At 44.1% G+C, this 27,993-nt stretch overlaps 1 protein-coding gene across 1 annotated transcript; it reads left to right on the top strand.

The window, feature by feature from the left end:
- The first annotated feature begins 236 nt into the window (after nt 1–236).
- On the top strand, nt 237–27,993 carry ST14 (suppression of tumorigenicity 14 (colon carcinoma)). Its single transcript, XM_006873070.1, has 18 exons — nt 237–393; nt 745–872; nt 1,043–1,113; nt 1,993–2,150; nt 2,387–2,422; nt 2,679–2,919; nt 12,129–12,268; nt 12,670–12,767; nt 13,433–13,542; nt 13,647–13,777; nt 15,217–15,321; nt 15,644–15,754; nt 15,880–15,993; nt 16,149–16,271; nt 17,038–17,224; nt 25,830–26,104; nt 27,457–27,593; nt 27,832–27,993. The coding sequence occupies exons 1-18, from the start codon at nt 237–239 to the stop codon at nt 27,991–27,993; spliced, it is 2,484 nt and encodes an 827-aa protein (XP_006873132.1).

Genomic DNA, 27,993 nt, shown 5'->3' with positions numbered 1-27,993 from the left:
GGCTGCCCAGATGGAAAGGCCCATTCCCATTTCACCTCTAATAGGATAAACCAACTCCCATCTACTCGGGCAGAGCATTCCATATACTTGAGAATGAACTCTTCTTCTCACTCAAGTCTTTGTCTTTTTCTCCAAGCTGGACTTCAAATAATGTGAAAATATACTGTATTAGGCTGGGGAGGTGGTTGCAGTGAAAGAGCGAAGTTCTAACTCCCTTGTGTCTCTCTGTTCAGAACATGAATGGCTTTGAGGAAGGCGTGGAGTTCCTGCCAGTCAACAATGCCAAGAAAGTGGAGAAGCGGGGCCCGAAACGCTGGGTGGTGCTGGCAGCTATAATCACCAGCTTCTTCCTGTTATCTGTTTTGACTGGTGTCCTGGTGTGGTACTTCCAGTGTGAGTAAGACCAGGGGATTTGGCGCTGGGAAGGCAGTGTTGGGTGGCTATACCCTCTTCTTCAGTGAATATGCCCCAGGTCCACTTCATGGGTTCCACCCACTTCTGGTTGATGCGATATGAATGAGAGAGAGTAGTAGTTAAGGGATAGATTTTTGGGGTGAAGAGATTTTAAGGGCTCTCTCTTTCCTGCCTTTTTGAAGCTATAAGGAGAGAGTGATGGGAGGAGGAACAGGTTATGAGTCCCCTTGTCACCTCCTGATATTCACTCTTCCCAGGAAGTGTGGATGTAGGAGGGGGAGCATGTAGTTCCATTTCCTCTGACTGCTCTCCTTCCATGCTGTCCCCCAGATTGGAATGTGCGGGTCCAGAAGGTCTTCAATGGCCACCTGAGGATCAGAGATGAGAGCTTTGTAGATGCCTATGAGAACTCCAACTCCACAGAGTTTGTACACCTGGCCAACAAGGTGAAAGATGCGGTAAGTCCTATGGCTGGGTCCTGCCTCTTGCTTAGATACCCCCATCCATGGCAGAAGGACACCTGGTTTCTCTTCATCTATGACTCAGATCCCCGAGATGGAGAGGTGACATTGAAGCAGGGATGGGCATGGTAGGAATGGGATGTTCTGAGCCTCCTTTCTATCCTCAGCTGAAGGTGTTATACAGTGGAATCCCGTCCCTGGGTCCGTACCACAAAGAGTCAGCAGTAACTGCCTTCAGGTAGGTGTTGCAGAGAAGGTTGTGCTGGGAGAATGGGAACAGGAGGGGTGCTTTGGTCTTTCCGAGAATGGGATCAGTGTATGGTAGCACAGGAGGCCAAATACCTGGTGATCTGCAGAGTGGTGAAGCTTTGAGGTCCTGCCTCAGACAAGCCCAAAGTGTGAGTCCTTGTTGTGTCCTGTGAACAAGTTACTTAGTGCACTTATATTTTCTTAAATTGGGGAACTCGCTGGTGGTGTTACTAGGATGAAGTGAGCAGCAAATACAGGTAATGTGCATGGCACAGTGCCTGCCATAGAAGCCACACTCAGTCAAGGTAGCTATTATTAATATTATTAATATCTTTTGGATAGTTGAGTTTTGGGGAGTTGAGGTTCTCCAAAAGGCTTCCAGGAGTCCTCACCTTTTCCCTGTTTTGGCTATGTGTTAATAACTCATTCATGTATGTCTTTCTGGTTTTCATGTGGACTTTTTATATTGTTTATTTAACTTTCAACCTCATGAGTGCTGCATGGCAGGTGATAGTGTCACCTCATTTCTCAGACCAGTAATCAGACTCAGGAAAGTGGTACTCAGTGTGCTCAAGTGAGCGAGGGAACCAAAATTCCAGTCCTAAACATGAGTCGGTCCACTTGGGGACAGCTGTGCAACTGATGGAGCAAAGGGTAAAGCGACAAAATCCCTTGCTATGGAAATTAAAAGGTTGGTGAGAGTAAAAGAGGGTCTAGGGAACAGGGTGTCTTCTCGGAGCAGAGTCAGAGAAGTTTCTCTTAAGCTGATTTGTGGATGGCCTGAGCTGTCCAGTCTGCTTTGGGCAATCATGCAGAAGGAAGGGATATGCCCAGAGTGCAGTGACTCAGGTCCTTCTTCTTTCTCCAGCGAGGGCAGCGTCATCGCCTATTACTGGTCCGAATTCAGCATCCCACAGCACCTGGTGGGGGAGGCTGAACACGCCTTGGCGAAGGAACACATGGTCACTCTGCCACCCCGTTCTCGAGCTGTCAGCTCCTTTGTGATGACTTCTGTGGTAGCCTTCCGTGAGTCTAGGGAGGGAGGGTGGGCAGCTGTGAGGGCATGTGGTAGGAAAGGGCCAGCCTTTAATGGAGTGAGTGTGTCTGGGTTTTGACCATTCTTTTAAATTGTAGTGAGGATAAAGAACCAATACTTGCTGAGTCACGCATCGTAATGGGCACTTCCCACTAAGAGTTCCCACTGGAAGTAGGAATAATGGAGTAGACATCAATAATACTTTGTTCTCCCTCTTGTTCTTCAGCCACTGACCCCAGGGCAGTGCAGACGAACTGGGACAGTAAGTATATACCTTCCACTTTGACTTCCAGCTGACTAGAGAGGTGGATGGAGGATGTGGTCATGATGGCCCCTTAGTCAGGGGCCCAGAAGTCCCAGCAGTGGCAGCGCATTCCTTCACCTCTTCCAGACCCCTCTGAAATCCTCTTCCTTATCTCCCATATTTAGCTAGAGTGGCCCCCAGGGCAGTTGGGAGGGCACTCCCCTGGATCTCAGGTGGTCTCTTTACACCTTCCTACACCCTGTCTCCCTCACAGACAGCTGCAGCTTTGCCCTGCACACCCGAAGTGGGGAATGGACTCGCTTCACCACGCCCGGCTTCCCGAACAGTCCATACCCTGTACGAGCCCGTTGCCAGTGGGCCCTGAGAGGAGATGCAGACTCCATACTGAGTCTCACCTTCCGAAGCTTTGATCTTGCGTCTTGCGACGAGCGGGGCAGTGACATGGTTACTGTCTATGACAGCCTGAGTCCCATGGAGCCTCATGCAGTGGTGCAGTGAGTGTGGTGGTGGTGGTGGTGGTGGTGGGGAAGAGGGAAAGGTCCTCCTGGTGGGGCCAGGAATCATGGATGAAGTGCAGTATAGGACATACCAGGATTCCATTTTACATTTGGGTAGTCCACACGCATCATCAATCCATGAAGCTGCTGTTGCTCTAATGCTACAGATGAGGATACAAGTTATAACTCATGGCTGAAGCCCATCATACAACTTCCAGGTCTGGGCAGTGCTTCATTCTGTTGTGCACAGAGTTGCTGTTAGTTAGAATTGACTTGACAGCATCACTTAACAATAATGCAACTCTAATTTAGGATCATCACTGAACTACAAATCACAGGGTCAGCAGTTCAAGCCAACTATCTGCTACACAGGAAAAAGATGCTTCTGCAAAGACTTACAGCCTCAGAAATCCTATATGGGGTTACTAATGAGTCTGACTCGATGGCACATAACGGCAACAATTTATTTATTAGTTGTACAAAAGTAACAAGAAGACAAAAATAAACACCACACACATGAATAAAAACCACAAATAATCTCATTCTCTAGAAGTAGCCATTGGTTAAATTTTTGATGCATATTCTTTCAATCTTTTTGCTGTGTATATATATATATATTTAAAAATAAGATTATGTTATGCATTTAGTTTTTATATCTGCTTTTTAAAATTAGTTATATAGCATGATGATCTTTTCAGATCATTAGACCTGTCTCTAACCATAATCTTCAATGGTTACAAAGGCCACACTGGTTAGAGGCAGGGTGGTATAGTCATTAGGAGCATGGTCTCTGGAGCCTGAAGGCCTGAATTTGAGTCTCAGCCTTGCCACTTAGGAACTTTCTAATCTTGAACCTGATTCTGAGCTGTTTCAACTCCCTACTGATTTGGGGTAATTCACCTAATCACTTCTCTCTGGATCCTTGTCCTCTCAAAGTTCTTCCCATCTGTAAAGGGCCAGGGATCCCAAGGAGCCCTTCTCAGTGGGCACCACACACTGGAGAATTCCATTTCCTGGACACACGTTGGCATTCACATATCATCACAGCATAAGGATAGCAGTTGCAGATGTCCTTTAGGAGGGCAGACTGTGTGGCCCATGTCTTGGTAGTCAAGTCCATCCATATTAGCTGTGTTGCCATGGGAAAGGCAGGATCTTAAGAGAACCCACCTGAACCTGTGGGTTGTTTTGAGGAGTAAATAGAAAGCATGGGTCTGTGCAACCTTGGAGCCTGCTTCTAGCAATGATAGCTGGTGGTATTGAAATCACCTTCACATATGTGATCTTGGGGTGCTTGCTTCCACTGCACTCAATGCCAGCCATCAGTGGGCTTAGTTAGATAAGTGAGTCAACCAAGACAAAGGGACCTACAGGCCTGTCTAGTGGCTATCAAAGGAGGTTCTAAATCAAAGGAAGCGACTGGTAAAATCTGGAATTTAAGTCCCCCACTCCTTCTGAAGCTTTTTAAGGATGAGGCCTGTGGCAGTTTTTTGGTCTTGTTTGCCATGACTCTGAATTCTGTATTGACAGCTCTAATCATTTATCCATCAGTTTGTCATATTGTGGTAGCTTGTTTGGTTGCTGTGATGTTGGAAGCTATGCCACCAGTATTTCAAATACCAACAGGGTTATCCATGGTGGACAGGTTTCAGCAGAGTTTCCAGATTAAGGTAGACTAGGAAGAAAGAAGAGGGGATGCACTTCTGAAAAATAGAACTGAAAACTCTATGAATAGCAGGAGAACGTTGTCTGATATAGTGCTAGAAGATGAGCTCCTCAGGTTGGAAAATACTCAGATTTCGAGCTGGGAAGAGCTGACTCCTTAAATTAGAGTTGACCTTAATGACATGGATAGAACAAAGTGTTTCTGGACTTTGATTAGCTGATGTGACACAACTCAAAACGAGAAGAAACAGCTGTAAATCATAATAATTGGAATGTGGAATGTATGAAGTATGAATGCATGAACCTAAGAAAATTGGAAGTCATTATAAGTGAAATGGATATATAAAGATTGATATTGTGGGCATTATTGAGCTGTAATAGACTAGTATTGGCCATTTTGAATCAAACAATCATATAATTTAAGGTACTGGGAATTACATATGAAGAGAGCAGGGTTTCACTCATTGTTAAAAAGAACATTTCAAGATCTATTCTGAAGTACAACACCGACAGTGATGGGTCAATACTTTTATGTCTAGAAGGAAGCCCACTTATTAAAACTACTACTCAGTTGTTGTTTTTTAAATGCACTTCATCTATAATGAAAAAATAAGGAAACTGAAGATTTTTTTTTTATCATGTTCACACTCTACAGCTTGAAATTGATCAAACATGTAATCAAGTTGCATTGATAAGTGCTAATTAATAGAATGCTGAAGTTGGAAACAACAAAGATTGGCAAATATGGCCTTGGTGATAGAAACGACACTGGAGATCAGAATTTTGCAAGAACAATGATTAATTCTTTTCGAATATCTTTTTCAAGAATGTAAATGGCAACAATATATGTGAATACACAGGATGAAATACACAATAATCAAGTTGATTATATCTGTGGAAAGGGAGAAGCTCAGTATCATCATACAGAACAAGGCCAGGGGCTGATGACCACTAATTGCTTAGATGTAAGTTCAAGTTGAAGTTGAAGAAAATTAAAATAAGTCCATGAGAGCCAAAATATGACCTTGACTAAGTATCGCTTAAATTTAGAGACCATTCTAAGAACAGATTTGACACATTGAACACTAATGACCAAGACTAGACAAGCTTAATAATTTCTTTGATATCAAAGATATCATATTTGGATATCAAAGCTCCAGGAATTGGCAGAATACCAACTGAAATGTTTCAACAAATGAATACAGCGCTGGATTTGCTCACTCATCTATGCCATGAAATCTGGAAGAAAGCTGCTTTTCCAACCAACTGGAAGACATCCATATTCGTGCCCACTCCAAAGTAAGGTGATCCAACAACATGAATAAATTATTGAACGATATTATTAATACTAAACATAAGTAAATTTTTGTGGGGGAAGTAATTTAAAAATGGTTGCAGTAGTATATTGACAGGGAAATGTCAAGCTGGATTCAGAAGAGAAAGTGTAACGAGTGATATCACTGCTGATATCAGATGGGTCTTTGCTGAAAGCAGAGAAAACCAGGAAGATGTTTGCCTGTGCTTTATTGACTGTGCAAAGGCATTCAACTGTGTAGATCATAACAAAATTTGGATGAATTTCAAAGGATAAAATTCTATAGCACTTAATTGTGCTCATACAAACATGTACATAGACCAAGAGACATATTGTTGTTACACTATAACAGGAAGATTCTGCATGGTTTAAAATCAGGGTTGTATCCCTTCACCTTACTTATTCAGTCTGTATACTGAGCAGCTGATTTATATGAAGAGGAATGTGGCAACAGGATTGAAGGAAGACTCATCAACAACCTGTGTGAAATGCAGATGACACAACCTTGTTTGCTGAAAGCAAAGAGGACTTGGAACATTTACTGATGAATATCAAAGACTATAACCTTCAATATGGATTACATCTCAACATAAAGAAGTTCTCACAACTGGCCCAATAAGCAACATCACAATAAACAAGAAAGGTTGAAGTTGTCAGGGATTTCATTTTACTTAGAGCTGTAATCAACACTCATGGAAACAGCAGTCAAGAAATAAAATTAGGTAATACATTGGACAAATCTGCTGCAAATGATCTCTTTAAAGTGTTGAAAAGCTAAGATGTCACTTTGAAGATTATGGTGTGCCTGACCCAAGCCATGGTATTTTCAGTTGTCTTATTCATAGACTATGCCAAAGCTGGTCTATGAATAAGAAAGACTGATGCCTTTGAACTATGATGTTGTTTAAGAATACAGAAAAATTGGAAATTGTCAAAAATGAAATGGAACACATAAAGATCAATATCGTAGGCATTAGTGAGCTGAATTGGACTGGTATTGGCCATTTTGAACCTGAAAATCATATGGTTAACAATGCCAAGAATGCCAAATTGAAGAATGACTTCATATTCATCATCAAAAAGAACATTTCAAAATCTATCTTGAAATATAAAGCTGTTTGTGATAGAATAACATCCATTTGCCTACAAGGAAGTCCAGTTAATTCCACTATTATCTAAAGTCCCAAACCAACTAATAAAAGACAGTGTAGATGAAATTGAAGAATTCTACCAACTTCTTCAATCTGAAATTGATCAAACATGCAATCAAAGTGTACTGATCATTACTGGTGATTGGAATGCAAAAATTAGGAACAAAGAGGAAGGCTGAGTAGTTGGAAAATATGGCCTTGGTGATAAAAACAATGCTGGAGCTTGCGTGATAGAATTTTGCAAGGCCAATGATTTGTTCATTGCAAATACCTTTTTTAAACAACATAAAATATGACTGTACACATGAACCTCACTAGATGGCATAAACAGAAATCAAATTGACTACATCTCTGGAAAGAGATGGTGGAAAAGCACCATATAAACAAGGCCAGGAACCACTGTGGAAGAGACCATCAGTTGTTCTTTTGGAAATTCAAGTTGAAGCTGAAGAAAATAAAAGAGTCCACAATAGCCAAAATTTAACCTTGAACACATCCCACCTGAACCTAGAAATCATCTCAATAACAGATTTGATGCATTAGATCCTAGTGACCAAAACCCAGAAAAATTGTAGGATGATATCTAGAACATCATACAGGAAGAAATCAAAAGGTCATTAAAAAGCCGAGAAAGAAGGAAAAGATGAAAATGGATGTGAGAAGAGACTCTGAAACTTGCTCTCCAATGTAGATAGAAATGTTAATGTGCCTGCAAGAAATGAGGAAGTAAAAGAACTGAAAAGAAAATTTCAAAGGGCAGCTTGAGAAGATAAAGTCAAGTGTTATAATGAAATATGCAAAGACATGGAGTTAGGAAAGCATTTCTCAAACTGAAATGAATATAAATAAATAAATAATTAAGCCTCAACTTGAAATATTGAGGGATTCTATGAGCAAATGTTGAATGATGCAGAAAGCATCAAAAGAAGATGAAGGTATACACAAAGTCATTGTACCAAAAGAAATGGACCATGTCCAACAATTTCAAGAGGTAGCACACAATCAAGAGCCAGTGGTAGTGATGGAAGAAGTCCATGGTGCACTGAAGGAATTGTCAAAGAACAAGACTCCAAAGATTGAAATCTTTCAACAAACTGATGCAGCACTGGAGGCACTCACTTTCTATGCCAAGAAATTTGGAAGATAGCTACCTGGCCAACTGATTAGAAGAGATCCATATTTGTGCACATTCCAAAAAGAGATGACCCAACAGAATGTGGGAAATATCGGACAATATCATTAATATCACATGCATATAAAATTTTACTAAAGATAGTTAAAAGATGAATGTAACAGTACATGAACAGCGAACTGCCAGAGGTTCAGATAGATTCAGATGAGAGCATGGAACTAGGAATATTATAGCTGACATCAGTTGGATCTTTTTTTTTTTTATTTGAACATGATTTTATTTATGCCTTGTTGTTGTTGTTGTTGTTAAGTGCCGTCGAGTCGGTTTCGACCCATAGCGACCCTGAATAGGGTTTCCGAGGCTGTAAATCTTTACGGGAGCAGATCGCCTCATCTTTCTCCCGCGGAGCAGCTGGTAGTTTCGAACTGCTGACCTTCCGGTTCACAGCCCGATTCGTAACCACTACGCTACCAGAGCTCCTTAGTGTCCACATAATTCTTCCTTTAATCTTAAAGTTCAGTAAATGTCATCAGTCTACAAATTCATCTTCATTTATCTTAAAAAATGTTACCCTCTTATATCTTTGAATTTATATTCATGTATTTTCCATTTTAAGCCTTTATGAAGAAGGTAATGTATTTTCTTTTGGATTTTATTTCTCTCTGCTTCATATCTGTTATCTTCCCTGTAAATTGTTTTCATATTTGTAGTGTTTTCCATTTTATTTTATAATATTTCTTAAAGCATATTCTCTATGTCCTTATCTATTTCTAAAATATTATTATAATTATTCTATTTCTGGTTGTTTCTTAATGTAACTTATCTTTCTAATGTTATTTTTTAATTTTTATTATTATTTTTTAATTAAGGTTTTTATTGTGGATTGAGTGAAAGTTTACAGGGCATATCATCAGTTTCACATTCAGCCATTCATATGACTTGTTTCATTACATTGATTACATTCCCCTCCATACATCATCAGTCAACAGTGCATCAGTTGGATCTTGGCTGAAAGCAGAGAATACCAGAAAGATGTTTACTTGTGCTTTATTGACTCTACAGAGGTATTCGACTGTGAGAATTATGACAAGCAATGGATAACATTGCAAAGAATAAGTATTCCGGAACACTTAATTGTGCTCATGAGGAAACTATACATAGACCAAGAGGCAGTCATTCCAACAGCACAAGGGACATTGAATAGTTTAAAATCAGGAAAGGTGTGCACCACAGTTGTATTCTTTCACCATACTTATTCAATCTGTATGTGAGCCAATAACCTGAGAAACTGGATTATATGAAGATGAACATGGTATAGGATATGCAGATGATACAACCTTGCTTGTTGAAGGCAAAGAGGACTAAAATACTTACTGATGAAGATCAAAGACCACAGCCTTCGGTATGAGTTTCACTTCAATATAAAGAAAATAAAAACCCTCACCACTGGACCAATAAATAACATGATAAATGGAGTAAACATTGAGGTTGTCAGAGTCTTCATTTTGCTTGATCCGCCATCAACACTCATGGAAGCAGCAGTCAAGAAATCAAATCTGCTGCGCAAGAAAGACCTTTTTTTGTCAGTTTTAGGACTAAGGTGCACCTGAACCCAAGACAGTGTATTTTCAGTAGCTTCATATGCATGTGACAGTTGGACAGTGAATAAAGGAAGATTGTAGAAGAATTAATGCATTGAGTTATGGTGTTAGAAAAGACTTAAGTACTGTGGACTGCAGGAAGAACAGACAAATCTGTGTTGGAAGTACAGCCAGAATTCTCCTTAGAAGTCAAGAAGGTGAGACTTCGTCTCTTATATTTCAGATGTACTATCATCAGGAAGCAGTCTCTGGAGAAGGCCATTATGCTTGGTAAAGTGGAGGGTCAGCGAAAAAGAGGAGACCCCACTGAGATGGATTGGCACAGAGGCAACAGCAGTGGGCTCAAGCTTAATGATTGTGAGGAAGGCACAGAACTGGGTAGTGTTTTGTTGTGTTGTGTATAAATAAGGTCGCCATGAGTCAGAACCGACCCGAAGGCACCTAACAACAATAAGAATATTAAATGTGAGGGACTTCAAAAAGCTTGTGGAAAAATAAATTAAAACATAATGAAAATTTCCATAACCTGTTGTTGTTGTTAAGTGCTGTCAAGTCGGTTCTGACCCATAGCGACCCATAGGGTTTCCAAGGAGAGGCTGGTGAGTTTGAACCACCAACTTCGTTGCTAAAACTGACTTTGAAGTCCAGTGCATTAGCCCACAGTGTCATACCAGGACTCCATAACCTTTAGAAGCCCCCTCATATACCTTGGAATGAACCCTGGTAGCATGGTGGGGTACGGTTGGACTGCTTAACCAAAAGTTCAGCAGTTAGAATCTACCAGTGCCTCCTAAGGAGAAAAATGAGGCTTTCTCTTCCCATAATGATTTACAACCACGGAAACCCTATACAGAGTCATTAGAAGTCAGCATTAACTGCATGGCACACCACCACCACCACCACATATAACTTGGACTGCCAGAAGAATTAACAAATACATCTATGCTAGAAGTACAATCAGAATTGTCTTTAGAATTGAAGATTGTGAGACTTTGTCTCACATACTTTGGACAAGTCATCAGAAGGCCGTCAGCCCTTGGACAAGGTAGAGATTCAGTGACAAATAGGAACACCCTCAACAAAATGGATTTACACATTGGCTGGAACAGTGGGCTCCAACGATTATGAGGATGGTACGGTGTTTTGTTCTGTTGAACATATCAGTCAGAAATGACATGATGTTGCTGCTGTTAGGTGCTGTTGAGTTGTTTTTGACCCATGGCAACCCTATGTACCACAGAATGAAACACTGCCTGGTCCTGCTCCCTTCTCCTAGTTGCTGCTCTGCTTGAGCCCATTACTGCTGTAAATGTGACCTTGAACACATCTCATCTGAATTAAGAGATCATTCTTAAGACTTGATGGCACTTTGCAATAACCACATTTTTTAGCAAGCTATCTAATCTCTCTTTCCTTATCTGTAAAATAGAGATAACAGTATTCACTTACAAGGTTGCTATAGGAATGAGGTGGGTAATTAGATACAAAAGTACTAAGAACAGTGCCTGGCATGGTCTTGTCAATATTGGTTGTGTTGATATTTCTATATGACTGCTATTGTTTTTATTCAGTCCACAGTGGATTTAATATATTCTCTATTGTTAGACATTCAGTGTGTCTAAGATTTTGCTGTTTCAAAGACAAACAGGATAATAACTAAATCCTTACTTCCTTGATTACTCAGGTAAGTGTGGGATGGACTTACCTGAGTTTCTTTTAAGCCCCACCCTTGAACCTTTGTAGCTGGAACATTTAAACGATATTTTAACTATACTTTCTTGTCATTAAGTGCCATCAAGTCCATTGTAACTCTATATAGGGTTTCCTCATAGCAGTTGGTGAGTTTGAACTGCTGACCTTGAGGTTATCAGTTCAATGCTTTTCCTGAGGTGCCACCCCAGACCTCCTACCTATACTTAGAAATCCAAATTTTAGTTAAAATACAGCTGCGTGACCAAACTTATCTGTGCAGTGGCAGTGAAAGCAGCTCCCACAGCCCTCCTCGGCTGATGACTGACAGCTTCTTGTTGACATCAGTTGTCAGGGGGCCCCCGATTTCAGAAACATGAAAATGTGGAAAATATTTCAAAATTAAGGAAGTGTGCCACTGCTGTTTTACATTTGGGTAGTGTAGCACGCTAGCCCATTTAACTGCTGCTGCTCCCATGTGGAAGTAGAGATGCCTGGGACAGGTAAGAATTGGGACAGGCAGGGATGACAAGGCAGCTTTTATGGCTCCTCTGTCCTTTGGGTCCCCTCTGTGTGGACTGCAGACAAGTTTGTGGGAAATTCAGGCTCTGTCTGCTTTCCCTAACACCTGCCTCCTTCTGCCCACCCCACAGGCTATGTGGCACCTACCCTCCCTCCTACAACCTGACCTTCCTCTCCTCTCAGAACGTCTTGCTCGTCACTCTGATCACCAATACTGAGCGGCGACATCCGGGCTTTGAAGCCGTGTTCTTCCAGCTGCCCAAGATCAGCAGTAAGGAGGGGCAGGGTAGGTGGACTGTCCACTAGCAAAGAGGAGAGCTTGTACCTGGAGGGTGATCTGGGCCAAGGGACCACAGGCTAAAATAGTGACCAGTGAACTGGCTCAGGTCAGTGAGAGAAGTTTGAGCTTTAAACCAATAGCCATTTTGCTGGTCACCTGGGTCAGGAGCCTTCCCTACAGCAGTGAGTCCACTCCTCAGACTGTCCCCAGCCAGCTGGTCAGTGTCCAGTTATTCATGCATGCAGCACTTCTCTCTTGTGAGGTTGGCTTGAGAAGAGTGCAGTGCTTGTCCCAGTCCTGTTTTTCTCAGGGAGCAGAGCCAACTCCGTCAGCCTCCTAGGCCAAACTGGTCCTTGGGCCCTCATGTTGTCTCTCTTGCCCTTTCCTCTCAGGGTGTGGAGGTTACTTCCGTCAAACCCAAGGAACATTTTACAGTCCCTATTACCCAGGCCACTACCCACCCAATATTGACTGTACGTGGAACATTGAGGTAGGTGGTTTGTGTGAGAGAGATGGATGCTCCGGGGGGGCTCACAGGAAGCACAGGGAAAGGGAAGACTGAACTCTCTCAGAAAGCCCAGGAGGCCCATATCTGAGTCCCACAGGCTCACACAGACTTCGTTCAGATCGTCCATTTTGACACCACAGACCCAGGCCCAGACCATGGCTCCATCAGCAGTTATTGGCTGAGGTACTTTGGCCCAGTTATTAGTCTCTCTATGCCTCAGTGTACTTATTGGTAAAGTGAGGGCACTGGTGTCTATTTGTTGGACGTGCTGTGAAGATTAAGTCTGAGAACCTGAACTTGTTCAGCTACAGCGAGAAATCTTCCTGATAGGTCTACGCTTCACTACGTCCCAGAGATGCAGTAACAGCTGGGGAACTCTTCAGCCTTCTCTCATAATGCAATCCTGTTTCCTGCCCCGATCTAGAAGTTCTGAACATCTAACTTGAAATATTTCCATTTTGTGTTCCATGTTGGCCACATGAGCTCAGTTTGGTAGATGGTAACCAAGAAATTAAGAGGGAAAGGAAAAACTTCAGCAACAATGTTGTTGCTCCCCTTTTCTACTCCCCACAACCCCTATATACCATCCCGGGGTGTAGGATCCAGGGAAAGAAGCAACAGAGCCCTAGCAGTAGCTTTCTCTTCAGGTGCCCAACAACCAGTATGTGAAGGTGCAGTTCAAAGTCTTCTACTTGGTGGAGCCCAACATGCCACCAGCCACCTGCACCAAGGACTACGTGGAAGTCAACGGGGAGAAGTGCGTACCATGGGGTCTGAGGGCAGCCTGACCACATCCTGGGGTGGTGTGGGAAGGCAGACTCCTCCAAGCTCCTGGTCTCACTGCTGTACCCTCCCATCCAGGTACTGTGGAGAGAAGTCCCAGTTCGTTGTCACCAGCAACAGCAGCAAGATCACAGTCCGCTTCCACTCAGACCATTCCTACACAGACACAGGCTTCCTGGCACAGTACCTCTCCTATGACTCCAGTGACCGTGAGTGAATAGTTAGGGGATTACTCAGCCACCTTTCGAAAATAATCTTGCTTCAAGGATCCACCCAAGTTGGACTATTGACTCTGTTTTGTGAACATTGTGTTTTCCAAATGGAAGGCTCCAGAGAAGTTACGATGTATATCACTTGAGTAGCTTTATTGGTGGGGGAAATGCAACTTCAGTGTACTTATTTTAAAAGCCTGACAATGCACAGTTACCCACTGTGTCCCTCAGGGCTGCACTTAAGGTGGGCAGGCTGAGCTGGGGCACCCCTCAGTCCCTCTGGCGTCATTCCTGTGGTGCAGCCTCAAGTTACGTTAATATCTAGCTGGGCTTGTCTTAGGGACCTTTTAGCATCTCTAGGATCAATAGCAAAATTGTCTGAGACATTTTTGGAAATACTGTAGCTTTGGTTTGTAATTTCTCTTTTGTTAGCCCCATAGTTTCATGTTTTCTACTAATATGGAGTTAAATTGCTTCACCATCAGCCAGCATTTTTGACCAGTGCTATTAGCTGGAGGGTGGTGGTTAATCATATGGAAGGAATTGTCACACTAATCACAACGTGGCTCTGAAAACTTGTGATCTGCAGCTATGAGATCTAGCAGTTCTTCCACGGATGTTTTGTTTCAACCCTGCACCTCTGGAAGATATTTTAATTCTATTTAGGAATCCAAAATTAAGTTAACATTCCACTGCATAGCGTACAAACAAATTGGATGAATAAACTCACCTTTGATAGGGTTGAAGCTTACCTGTATTTGATGTACTATGTACAATCAAATACAGTTCAACTCATAGTGACCCTATAGGGCAGACTGAAACTGCCCATTATGATTTCCTAGGTTGGAAATTTTTGCAGGAACAGATTGCCAGGTGGGTTGGAACTGCCAGTCTTTTGGTTAGCAGCCAAGTGTTTAATCATTGTGCCACTGCCACCAGGGCTGTGTAGGGACAGTAATAGCAACCTCTTTCATCTGCCTGGCCACAACTCCATTTTGACACCAATTGTTAAGGGTGTCCCAATTTCAGAAACATTGAACTGTGGGAAGTAGCTTGGAATTAAGGAGGTGTGACAATGCTGTTTACATTAGGATAATGCTATTGTTCCCAGGTTAGAGGGAAGGCGTTTGGGATAGGTGATGATCGTCACAGGCAAGGATAGGCAAGGACTGAGTGCACACCCAGAACACAGACCAGCCTCTATACAGGGTTTTCAATCACCAGAAGCCAGTCTCACTAACCAGGGAGTCCACAGAAGGGAGCACATTTTTGGGCATGGGAGAACCTGTCCTGAGGCCCCAGGTCTAGCCATTTCCTGTCTGTGTGAGGTGGAAAGAACTTTCTGTCCTGAGTGTGACTGTGCAGTTGCCCAGGGGAGCGGGGTGCAGGCACAAGCTGTGGGAGGCTGTGGACTTCAGGTTTGTGTGTGCCCACAGCGTGCCCTGGCATGTTTACCTGCAACACGGGACGGTGCATCCAGAATGCTCGGCGCTGTGACGGCTGGGCTGACTGTGCTGACTACAGTGACGAGCTCAACTGTGGTGAGTCTGTGCTCTGGGACCTGGACCCAGGCCCCTCACTGCCACCTGCCCCTGCCAGGTCCCACGAATCTCCCCCTTGTGTGGGAATCCATCAGAGGCGTCTTCCCATACCTCTGCTGTTTGGGAATCCTTTTGTCAGAACAGCAGTGCTGAAGTCAGCTTCCATAGCTAGTAGAGCACGGACACTCTAGTTGCCACTGTGCAGATGGGAATGTGTTCCTAGGCACTCACAGCATTACCCAGAAGTGGTGAATAATGCCACTAAAGCCCAGGTCCCAGCTGAGCCTGGGCGGCTGACCTCCATCTCTCCTCACCTCTCCAGTATGCAATGCCACATACCAGTTCATGTGCAAAAACAAGTTTTGCAAGCCCCTCTTCTGGGTCTGCGACACTGTGAACGACTGTGGAGACAACAGTGATGAGCTGGGGTGCCGTGAGTGCTCATTGGGGGGCTCTCCCTGGGGAGGGGCTGCTTCCTTGCAGCTGATGCTCATTGGGTGACCGGCCATGGGGACTGGGCTGGATGCATTAGTAGCCATCCTTATACACGTTTCCCAGGTTGTCCAGCCCAGACTTTCAAATGTGGCAATGGGAAGTGCCTCCCACTGAGCCAGAAGTGTGACGGGAAGGACAACTGTGGGGATGGATCTGATGAAGCCACGTGTGACAAAGGTGAGCACTGGCACAAAGGTCACATGGGGGTTGGAGGGAGCATAGGTATGGTGGCCTGAGTGGGCTGGGGTGCCATCCTGAGACCTCTGTCTTGGGGGCCTGTGGCCAGATGCTGCCGAGGAGTTGATTCCGTTTTCTCTGCTCTCCTTGTGCAGTGAGCACCGTCACCTGCACCAAGCACACCTATCGCTGCCGCAACGGGCTCTGTGTGAGCAAGGGCAACCCCGAGTGTGATGGGAAGAAGGACTGCAGCGATGGCTCAGATGAAAAGGATTGTGGTGAGCAGGCCTACTGGGACAACTTTGCAGGTTGTTCACTGTACAAGGAACCCATCTAACGGGGTACCAGGAGGCTGAGATCAGGCCAGCACCTCACTCTCCAACACCTGTACCCTCTGAGGGGTCGTGTCTGTCTGGAGGAGAGGATGGCTTTTTCTAGATGATTTAAAATCTTCCTGTGTTAGCTGTGGTCCTGATGGGGAAGCCCTGAGGGATTAGCACACTAGCTGCCCTGGGGCACAGCTGCAGTGCCTGGGCTGCCCCTGTAGTGTGGACAGCAGCCCAGCGTGCACAGAACACTGTGGCATCTGCCCTCCTGTAGGAGAGACCACTGCTTACCTGAGCTGTGCTATTCACCATGTCCACTAACCTGCCCTTTAATTTGCAGCCTATTGTGTTATGGAAAGTACTGGTGGAGCTGCTTTCCCTAACATCCTTCCTCCCCTCTGAGAACTGGGACCTTTGGCATTCAACAAGATCTATGTAAATCATATCCATAGCAGATCTGCCCCTGGATGCATTGTGCAGGATAGAGGAGGTGGGGAAATACGGGGTTTGAATCTGAAAGTAGGAGAAAGGGAAGAGGCGAGGGCTCTGAGGCTAGAAGATGCTTCTAGTTGTTCCCTGTGCCTCACCTACTTAGCGTGCACAGCCGGAGCAGCTTCCCCAGACATGCTCTCCCTCTGAGGTGCTGAGCCTGGTACAGTGCCCCTGAAGTCCCATGTGCCCTCGACTCACAGCCCTTCGGGGCTCTTTGCATCTCCAGACTGTGGGCAGCGGTCGTTCAGCAGACAGTCGCGAGTTGTTGGGGGCCAGGATGCGGATGAAGGCGAGTGGCCCTGGCAGGTGAGCCTGCATGCCCTGGGCCAGGGTCATGTCTGTGGAGCCTCACTCATCTCTACCAACTGGCTGGTCTCCGCAGCACACTGCCACGCTGACGACAGAGGGTTCAAGTGAGTCCCTGGCTGGGGGCGGGGCAGCCTCCTGCTGGCTCTGCTTTCTGGGATTGGGAAGTCCTCCTGTGTCTGTGACTCTTGGGGGAGGGGTGGTACTTGGGCAGACTGGGACTGGAGAGGAAGGCAGGGCTGGGCAATGGCAGTAATGATGAAGCTGACTTTCATTAGGTCATGCTGTCCAGCATACTGTGAGGGCCTCTTCCAGCTACCTGATTAGGGAGATCATGTTGTATCCTCCATGTCGCTGGGTAGTGCAAAAGGTTAACGTGGTTGGCTGGTCTGGCAGTTGACTGTGGAAAATTCTCCATTGAAAGCTGTGGAGCACAGTTCTGCTCTGATACACATGGGTTTGCCTTGAGTCAGGAGTGACTGTACTGCAACTGAAATGGGATGGTGTGCTCACTTTCTAGAAGCTGAGGTTAAGTGGGTAAGGAAATGTGCCTAGGGTGGCACAAATAAAGCACTGGACTGCAAGGTCGATGGTTCAAATCCATCAGCCACTCCTTGGAAACCCTTTACAGAGTTGCTATGAATCCGAACTGAATTGATGGCACTTAACAACAACATTAGTTGAAAGGTTGGTAGTTTGAACACACTTAGAGGTGCCTCTCCTTCAGAAAACCCTATGGAGCAGTTCTACTCTGGCACACAATGATGTCACCAGAGTTGGAATCTACTTGACAGCAGCTAACAACACACAGCTGTTAGGTGCCAGAGGCAGACGTGATTCCAGGCTGGTTTGGTTTCAAAACCTGTGCTGAGAACCTCCATAGTGCACAGACTCGCTAGCATTGGTTAAAGACCAGCTGTGACTTTTTGGGGGACCTTGGACGAGTTGTCCAAACTTCTTATGCCTCAGCTATTTTATGGATAATGGTGACACTATTAGCCCTGGTGTGGCACTGTTGGTTAATGCACTGGACTTGCAGCTCAGTTTGAACTGCAAGGTTGGCAGTTCAAGCTCACCAGCCACTCCTTGGAAACCCTATATAGGGTCACTATGAGTTGGAACTGACTTGACAGCACTAAACAGCAACAATATTTAATCCTTAGTTTAGAGTTGTGAGAACTAAGTATGATCATGCATTTGAAACACTTAGTACATTGTAGGTGCTCAGGACACTGTAGCCTTAGATACATAAGCAGACAAGAGGCCTAGTCCAATGAAGGTAGCTTCTAAAGTCACTAAGGAAGGGCTGGGCTAGCATCTCAGGACTAGATAGGCAGGATCCAGAGACTGGAGGTCAAAGGGTCAAGAGATATGGGTGGCACCCTCTGGTGTGGGTGACATTGGCTGCTGGGAGATGTTTCAGAAAACAGCTTGCTCCTGAACAAACAGGGAATGAGGAGGAGACTCCTACTTGCAAGAGGTTCCCACACTTAGAGCCTTCCTGCTGTGTGATAGCTGCTCTGCAGCCAGCAGCTCCATGACAAGGTAGCCCAGGCCGCCATGAGTGGGGAGAGCGAGGAGAGCAAGGATGCAAAGGGCTGGCCTAGCGGAGCCAGTTCATGGCCCTGGGGTTGTTGAAGTGTGATCTTTTCATCCTGAGTCTGTCCTTCCTCACCTTATTTTGTCACACTGCTCTCCATCCTTTGTGGAGATGACTTTCTTTGGGGACTGATGGGAGTTTAAGAATTTTTTAAAATAAATTTTTAGGTTGGAATAAATTTACATACATAAAAGAGTTTCAAGATTGTATAGATTCCAGCTGTGTGATCTTGGGCAAGTAGAGTAGAGCGCTCAGAATAATGCTTGGTAGTCCCCATATACCCGTAATGTTTCTCCTAACTCAGTTTCTCCTAATGTTAACATGGTATGCTTGTCAGCACTAACAAGTTAACACTGTGCCATTACTATTAACCAAACTCCAGACTTGTGGGATTTCTCACATATTTACAGAGTTGTCCTCTTTCTGTTTAGGAGTCACCCAGGATACTGCATTGCATTTTGTTCTCCTGTTTTCCCAGTCCCCTCTGATCTGTGACAATGTCTCAGTCTTTTCCTTATTTCAGGCTTGGCCAAGGGTCTTGTAGAAAGTTCCTCCATCTAGGTTTATCAGATGTTTTTCTCATGATTAGACTAGACTTCTACATTTTTGGATGGAAGCCCACAGAGGTAAAATACCTACCTCATCACATCATATAAGTGGGTGTCTTTAGGCTCCTAGTGATGCTGTAACAGAGATATAACAAATGGGTTCTTTAAAGAACAGAAATTTATTGTATTGTTTTAAAACTTTTTATAAGGAGCTCTGGTAGCGTAGTGGTTACGAATCGGGCTGCGAACCTTAAGGTCAGCGGTTCGAAACTACCAGCCGCTCCGCGGGAGAAAGATGAGGCTTTCTACTCCCGTAAAGATTTACACCCTCGGAAACCCTGTACAGGGTCGCTATGGGTCGGAACCGACTCGACGGCACTTAACAACAACAACAACATTGTGAATTGAGGGAAAGCTTACAGACAAGATCATCAGCTCTACATTCAGCAAATTATACACATTGTTTCATGTCAGTGATTAGAATCCCCTCCATGTAATGATAGTTTTCCTACTTCTTCCCTGTGGTTCCCCATTTACATCTTATATTTCACAAATGGACAAAGCACAAATATTTGATGTACACATATAAAACAAAAATATATATATTCATTTAAATGTCCAAATGGCACATTCGACAAGCCAGCCTCCTGCCTGCAGGCACACAGCCTTACTAGTCCATGGGCTTAGAGTCTGCAGCTGCTCTGTCTCTCCATATACTGTCTCTGCCACCATCTGTTCTGTCACTGCTTTTCTTCTGGATGGTCCTGTTCATGTTTTCTGTTTTGGTCTTTTAACCCAAGATCCAATCAAAGATTTGTATTTAGTCACTAGGTCTCTCTAGCCTTCTTTTTGGAGTCCTGGTGTGGTGCTGTGGGTTAATGGGCTGGACTGCAAGGTCGGTTTGGATCACAAGGTCAGTGGTTCATGCTCACCAGCCGCTCTTCAGAAAGCCTGCACAGGGTCACTGTGGGTTGGAACCGACTCAACAGCACTTAACAATGACAACAAAGTCTTCTTTTTGCTTCTCGTTTATCTAGAACAGTTCTCCCAAGCCTTTTACTTTTGGTCTATGATGCCACTGACATTTTTGGAGAAGTCCAGAACAATTATTTTGCAAATTCCCTCTGTGGATTTTTCTGATTGTTTCTTTGTGATTAGATCCAGCTTAAGTATTGTTTTCAGAAAACATGAATAACGTGTTTCCTTCTCAGTGTACCATATCAGGGGGCACATGATGTCCTATGAATGGGGACGATCAGGTAGGGTCCATCAGCTTCTCCATTAGAAGGTGTTTACCGCCCCCTTTATAATAAATCTTGGGTGATGCTTTGGATGGCTGAATATCCTGTTCCTATTCCATCCAATGGTTTTAATACCCATTAACGAATTTTGCATGTATTGATTATTGCTATAGCAGCAGCAAAACAATTGTTTCTTTTTAAACTTTATTGTGATTTGGTTGAAAGCTAACAGAGCAAATTAATTTTCCATCCAACCACATGTCCACATTTTGAACCATGATACTGAGTGACGTCCCCGTGGTGTAACAGCATTTTCCCCACGTGCTCCTTGTCTTTAGTTTCCCTTTCTCCTCCTTTCTTATTCCTTTCTGCTGTCTGAGCTTTATCCAGGGTAAATGCTGTCCTTTTGATCTTGAATTGTTGATTGTTCCTAAGTAGTGTGTACCTACCTGGTATTATTGTTCATTTTATAGACCTGCCTGTTGTTTGGCTGAAAATTGAGCTCTGGGGATGAGTTCCGTTCCAGATTTGAAGGGTGTCTAACTACCATGGTTGTGAGGAGTCTGCTAGTTTCTATCAGATCAGTAAGCCTGTTTTTTGGTGTGTTTTTTTATGATTTCATTTTATTCCAAATTTTTCTATCTTCTATTGTGATCCTTTTCAGAGTGATTGGCAGTGGTAACCAGGATCCATCAGTTCTTCTGGACTCAGGGTCTTAGGGCTGGGGTTCATGTGGTCCATTAGTCCTTTGACTAGTTGTTTGTTATGTCTTTGTCTTCATTCTTTTTTGCTTCATACAGGGAGAGACCAATAGTTGTACCTTTAACAACTTTTAAGATCTCAGTTGCTACTTACCTAAGTATACTATACTTGAGTCCTGATGTGGCATTGTAGGATAAGTACTGGATTGTTAACCACAAGGGCACAGTTCAGACCCACCAGTCACTTTTCAGAAACCCTGTACAGGGTTACCATGAGTCAGAACTATCTCCATAACACTTAACAACAACAACTCACCTAAGTAGGATGTAGGACATTGTCTTTGTGGAAAAATGATAGTTTCTTATTGCATCCTTCTCTAATTATTAACTGATATTTTTCTATAACACTATCTCCTTTTCTTCTTTCATAAATTGCTCTGAAATTAGTTTTTAGACTCAGATGGACTCATTCCCTTTAAAATTATAAATTATTCAGTATGCACAGAAATTTAATCTTATCATTTATTTTGATGCCCAAATTATTCTGAATTTGACTAGTAAAAGTCTTTTTGCTTCTTTTTTATGTATTCTCATCACTTTTTTTTAATGTACATACAGAGAAGTTTATTATTTTACAGTTGTAGAGTACCAGGTTCCAGCAGAAGAGAGTGAGAGTCCCTCCCATGTGTTCATTCTATTGGGAACTGGCCACACCCCCAATAAAGCATCCCTTCAATTGACTGATTACTCATCATAGAGTTAACTATGCCTATATTAGGTGTCATCACCATGGGAATAAGCACATCCCAACTGCTAAACCTCTGGAAATTCTGATTTAGTCAGTACCCCCTTGTCAACTTGAAACCTATGACCTTATATACATAATCTTGAAATAAAGAGAATTGTAAAGTCATATTTGCACCTAACATGATATAACTAAAACACATACAACCAAAAATGCACTGCAACCATTTACAACTTGTATTTCACAAATGAATAAAGCAAAAATATTTGATGCACATAGGCAAAACAAAACATAAAATATATATTGATTCAAAAGTCCAAAGGGCACATTCTGCAAGCCAGCCTCCTTCCCGTAGGCACACAGCTGTATTCAGGCCATGGGCCTAGGGTCCATAGCAGCTCTGTCTTTCCATGGTACCGCCTTTCCATGCTACCATCTCTGCTGTTGTTGCTTTTCCAGGCAGGGATGCCAGGCTCCACTCATACTCTTGCTTTATGATGGTCCTGGGATCGTCTGTTCCCATTTAGTTACACATCTTCTACAATTATAGTTGTGACAATCACAATTAATCCTACTAACAATTACTCATATTTGATATCATAAAATCCTTTCACCATCATCACCCATCCCCCTTTCACCAGATCTATCTGGAAAAGAGGAAAACTAGTCAGTGGGGATCCTCCTTTGTCCCCAATTCTAAAACTAAGCACATCCATTAAAGCTTGCAAGTCGGCCACTTCATGCCTTTATAAATCTTTCCCTCCCCTCCCCCCCACCCCATTGTTGATAGTCAATGTCTAAATTGCCCATCCCTAAAGGAGCTCTGGTAGCGTAGTGGTTATGAATCGGGCTGCGAACCTCAAGGTCAGCAGTTCGAAACTACCAGCGGTTCCGTGGGAGAAAGATGAGGCTTTCTGCTCCCGTAAAGATTTACAGCCTCGGAAACCCTGTGCAGGGTTACTATGACTCAGAACTCACTCCACGGCACATAGCAACAACAATAACATCCAACAACAATAACATCAATCCAGTACACTGAGGAGACAGGCACGTTCCTTGATAAGAAGAAGCTTCCGTTCTGATTAGAAGTTTCAGCAATTGCATTTAGACGTAAAAGTCCAGTCTGAAAAATCTTTATCAACCCAACTATCCAGGCTAGGTCAGATGGGTACCAGCTACAAGTTTAGGAGTTCACATACACCTCCCTGCACTTCAAACCAGCTGACACCGTCACTCTTAGCCCTAGCCCCCATGGACTAGGTCAGTGCACATGGCCTCAGGTGTACACACAACTCCTTAAATTTCTGACCAGTCAGCCTTCCAGCTCTCTTATCTCAAAGTCAGCATGTGCCAACAGAGCATGTCTTTACTCAGCCCTTGGCTTCATTGAAGTATTTTCCCCAATTCCACTCACAGGCAGATCCAGATTGCAGATGACTAGGTGGTTCCCTTTGTCTTTCAATCCTAGAAGGGAATTTTCTCTGATGAACTGATTTTTTTGCCTTGATGCTTCCAAAACTCAAATTGCCAAATTGTCTGCTTTTTTATGTGCTTGAATCTCCTTTTCTGTTCTCCCAGCTGTCCTGGATTGGTCTGCATGTCTTTTCAAATGCAAATGTCCCAACTCTGAAGGTTCTGGGTGGAGCTCAGAATTCCACCTAAAGCTCCATACTCTACAAAGGCTTAAAGCAAAAAAACTACTAGTTCCAGATACATGCTAACTCCCCTTTTAGTAAATACATTAAGTGTAGGCTGAAGGCAGTCTTACAAGTGCTCTGTAATCATAATTCCTATCACACATATATTCTTATTTTGCAATAGGCAGGAGAAACCAATATCTACAAGACAGTCAAACACATAAACCTTTAAAAACACTCAAGTTCAATTTTTTAGATTAACCCTATTCATATACATATAATCTTGGGCCTCTGGCTAGGTGGATTACAGTAGTCCCTGATCCAGAATCAGCTCCAGGCAAATCCAGAAGCTGCTGCTCTCCCCTCCAATGAAATATCGTATCCCGTGCCCCTTCCCACAAAACGTCAAATTTTCATAGGTCTGGAGACATTATATTGTATACTGCTTACAGTGCAAACTGCTTAAACCAAGTGGGGACCATGTCTGACTTCCCCTAATTCCACAAGGGGAAAAGATGACCAAACTCAAAATCTGCCCAAGACTGATTCCTATGACGTGGAGGTCAGACATGCTTTCAGCCTCTAAAATTAGTCAAACTTGAGAACTAATTTGGTGGAAAACTCATCCTTTTGATTTTATTACTCTAGAACCCCACTCTCTTGGTACCACATGTCTTAGCTTGGGTTTTCTAGAGAAGCAAAACCAAGAAAACATATGTATGTATGTGTATATGAAGAGAAGTTTATTATCTTTAAAGTTGTAGAGCCCCCAGAGGAAAAGAAAGCCACCCATCACTTTTTAAGCGCTCAGTCACTCTGACAAAACAAAATGCTCCAGGACCAATTTATGCTTCCCCCGCCCCAGCATTCCTCCAAGGAGTCAGGCTCCTGTTAATGGAGAAGGAAATATAGACACCAACACCTGGGTGCTACTGGGGCTGCCATGCTTTTTTTTGAAAGCATGAGGCCTTTTTGTTTGTTTTCATACTTCAACAACTGGATTGTGGCATTCAATGATTTTCTACATTTTTTTTTTTCTTTTCTCTAAAATTGTGGTAGTTGTATATGTAATAAAACTTTGCCATTTCAATATTCTGTGCATGTATGGTTCAGTGGCATGTGTTACATTCACCATGCTTTACCATCGTTATCTGTTTCAGAAGCTCAGTATCCCCTACACAGCGAGTCCCTCTGCCTCCCACCCATCCACACCTAGTACCTCCTAATAAACCTTAATAAATGTTTACTGATACTTGTAATTCAGTTTTCTTCCTCTCCTTCTGCCTTCCATTCCATCTTTCTATCACCCTTTCATTATTGAATATTAACTGAAACATTGGCCGTTTGAGCAACCCAATGGTTCTGTGGAAGGAAAGCTTGGAATTGTTTCCGTTAAGATTGCAGCCAAGGAAGCCCTCTGGAGCAGTTCTACTCTGTACCACATGGGGGTCACTAGGAGTTGGAATCAACTAGAAAGCTGTGGTTTTGGTTTTGTTTTCCCTACATTGGAACTGGCTCCTAACCACCTCAGTATATTTACTCATTTTCTCAGTCCTTGGTGTGCACGATAGAGTTTCAGTATTTCCAAACCTAGCGTAGTGGTTACGAATCGGGCTGCGAACCTTAAGGTCAGCGGTTCGAAACTACCAGCCGCTCCGCGGGAGAAAGATGAGGCTTTCTACTCCCGTAAAGATTTACACCCTCGGAAACCCTGTACAGGGTCGCTATGGGTCGGAACCGACTTGACGGCACTTAACAACAACAACAACAACACTCTATTACCAGCAACAAATCCAGTAGATAAAGTTTAATGTGTTTTTCTAGTTTGTTTAACATAAATATACATTTATGTTAAAAATATCAGAATTGATTTTTTAGTGTTCTTTCGGTGATACTAGATTTATAAGCTGGAAGTAGTTTTGTAATCAGCTAAAAAACACACTAAGGAGTTTTTAAAATGTGGGGTGTGTAGAGAGGTTATGTGTTATAATAGGATTAAAGGCAAATAAGAGTCCTACTGGGTGGTTTCCCTCTTCTGGAAAGATGCTTTGTCTCTCATCTTTCCAGGAAAGTGATAGGGTACCCCCATGCCCCACATATTCCCGCCCCCACAGTCGTGCTCTCTGGGTGCTCAGTTTCCTGTGTTGGAGAACAGAACAGTTGGGTAGAAGCACAGCACGTCCCCAGCCCTGTCCACACAATACTGCCATTCTAACTCTCTGTCTAATGGCTCTCCCCAGGTACTCAGACCCTACCATGTGGACTGCCTTCCTGGGACTGCATGACCAGAGCAAACGCAGTGCCCCTGGGGTGCAGGAACACAAGCTGAAGCGTATTATCAGCCACCCCAACTTCAATGACCTCACCTATGACTACGACCTGGCCCTGTTGGAGCTGGAGAAGCCTGCTGAGTACAGCAATGTGGTGCGACCTATCTGCCTACCTGATGCCACCCATGTCTTCCCTACGGGCAAGGCCATCTGGGTTACAGGCTGGGGACACACCGAGGAGGGAGGTGAGTTCCAGGCTGACCCTAGGGACCCCAGCCTCTAGCGCTTCCAGCCCCTACTGTCTGCAGAGACCCTGTGGGCAGTTTGTCTTTGTTGCTTCATTTCCCGCTTCTGTCAGGATGAGGCTATCCCACAACCTGTAGAAGCTTCTAGGGGAAGTAGCATGGCACTTGAAGGCAAGGCTCTGGTTCAAGGGCTGTTTTTATGCTTAACTGAGTGATACACAAGCTGCTTAAAAGTCTCTGATCCTATAATCTTAATGCATAAAATAAAGATGACAACACCTTTCCAAAGAATAAGAAAAAAAACATGGAAGGTCTAAGAGCCATTCCAGCCTTGCTGGTACAGGTCTGGGAAACTGAGCCTTCACTGCCACCTGTCCCATCTCCCTCTCTGAAGGGAGGCAGGCCATTCGTTGTTAAATGCTATACTGTATTTGAACCCTGGTATGGCACTGTAGGATAAGCACTAGACTGGTAACCCCAAGGTTGGCAGTTCAAATCTAACAGCTGCTCTCAGGAACTCTTTTTTTTTTTAATATTGTTAAGTGTCATCAAGTTGATTCTGACCCATAGCGACCCTGTATAGGGTTTCCAAGGAGCAGCTGGTGAGTTTGAACAACTGACCTTGCCGTTCAAACAACTTTGCAGTCTGATTGATGTATTAGCCCACAGCGCCACACCAGGACTCCATATACAGGGTCACAATGAGTCAAAACTGACTTGACAGCACACAACAACAGCATACTATATTTAATATTTCATTTATAAAGTTAATAAGCACTTAGCTGAAAATCTAGGAAAAAGGAAAATAACCTGACTTATCTACAAGTCCTGATGGCACGGTGGTCAAGTGCTTGCTGCTAAACCGAAAGGTTGGTTGTTTGAACCATGGGAGGACGATCCAGCAGTCTGCTTCTGTGCAGATGGCCACCTAGTGAGGCAGTTCTATTGTGTCCCTCAGGGTCACGGTGAGTCAGAATAGACTAGAGGGCAGCGGCCTTGGTTATTCTGGTTTGGATGACTGTACCCCCCAACCCTAACCAGTGAGCACTCTGTGGTCTTTCAGCCTTTCTGTTTCTGATTTTCTTGCATGCCAGAGTATGTGTAGGGGCTCGTGTCACTTGGCATGATCGTTGCCATGCCACCTGGCTACCATACTTTGTCGAGTTAATCCCATTCAGGGGGTGTGTCCTCAGTTACTGAACCATTCTCCACCTCAGGCATTTGGGGTGTTCCCAGCATTTTGCTACTAAAATTACTGTTCTGGGGAGCATCTTGAAGAATGCCTCCACCCACATGACATTGTGTCCTCACTGTGGGATTCCCTCCTCACCTTGCCCCTGTCCCCTCCCCAGGTTCTGCTGCACTGGTCCTGCAGAAGGGTGAGATCCGTGTCATCAATCAGACCACCTGTGAAAGTCTGTTGCCGCAGCAGCTCACTGCCCGCATGATGTGTGTGGGCTACCTCAGTGGGGGCGTGGACTCCTGTCAGGTGGGCGTGGCGCCGAGAAGGGGTGATGACTCGGGTGGGTGGGAACGTGGAGTACATGGGGGGAGGATGTGACCCACCAAGTTGGCAAGTGGCCAATGCCTCCACCTTTGGAGCAGGGTGCCCCCACAGGGTGGGAGAACCTCTAGGACGGATCCTGGTGGTTTGGGGAAACCTGGGCTGATGGGGCTAGGGAGATAGTGGGTAGGCCACTCATGAGGAATAACTGGTTCCTTCTCAGGGCGATTCGGGGGGTCCCCTGTCCAGTGTGGAGGCAGATGGACGCATTTTCCAGGCCGGAATTGTGAGCTGGGGTGAAGGCTGTGCACGGAGGGACAAGCCTGGCGTGTACACAAAGCTCTCGATGTTTCGGGACTGGATCAAAAACCAAACTGGGGTGTAG

This window comes from Chrysochloris asiatica, unplaced genomic scaffold (genome assembly GCF_000296735.1).
Source record: "Chrysochloris asiatica unplaced genomic scaffold, ChrAsi1.0 scaffold00222, whole genome shotgun sequence".
Taxonomy (NCBI): domain Eukaryota; kingdom Metazoa; phylum Chordata; class Mammalia; order Afrosoricida; family Chrysochloridae; genus Chrysochloris; species Chrysochloris asiatica.
This window is presented reverse-complemented; position numbering and strand designations above follow the sequence as displayed.

What these genes read in the sequence shown, in the direction of transcription:
- ST14 (XM_006873070.1), top strand. Translation starts at nt 237, where the DNA reads ATGAATGGCTTTGAGGAAGGCGTGGAGTTCCTGCCAGTCAACAATGCC. An exon ending in CCAGCTGCCCAAGATCAGCA is followed by an intron (nt 12,269 to 12,669) that starts GTAAGGAGGGGC and finishes CTTTCCTCTCAG; the next exon opens with GGTGTGGAGGTTACTTCCGT. An exon ending in TGAAGCCACGTGTGACAAAG is followed by an intron (nt 15,994 to 16,148) that starts GTGAGCACTGGC and finishes CTCCTTGTGCAG; the next exon opens with TGAGCACCGTCACCTGCACC.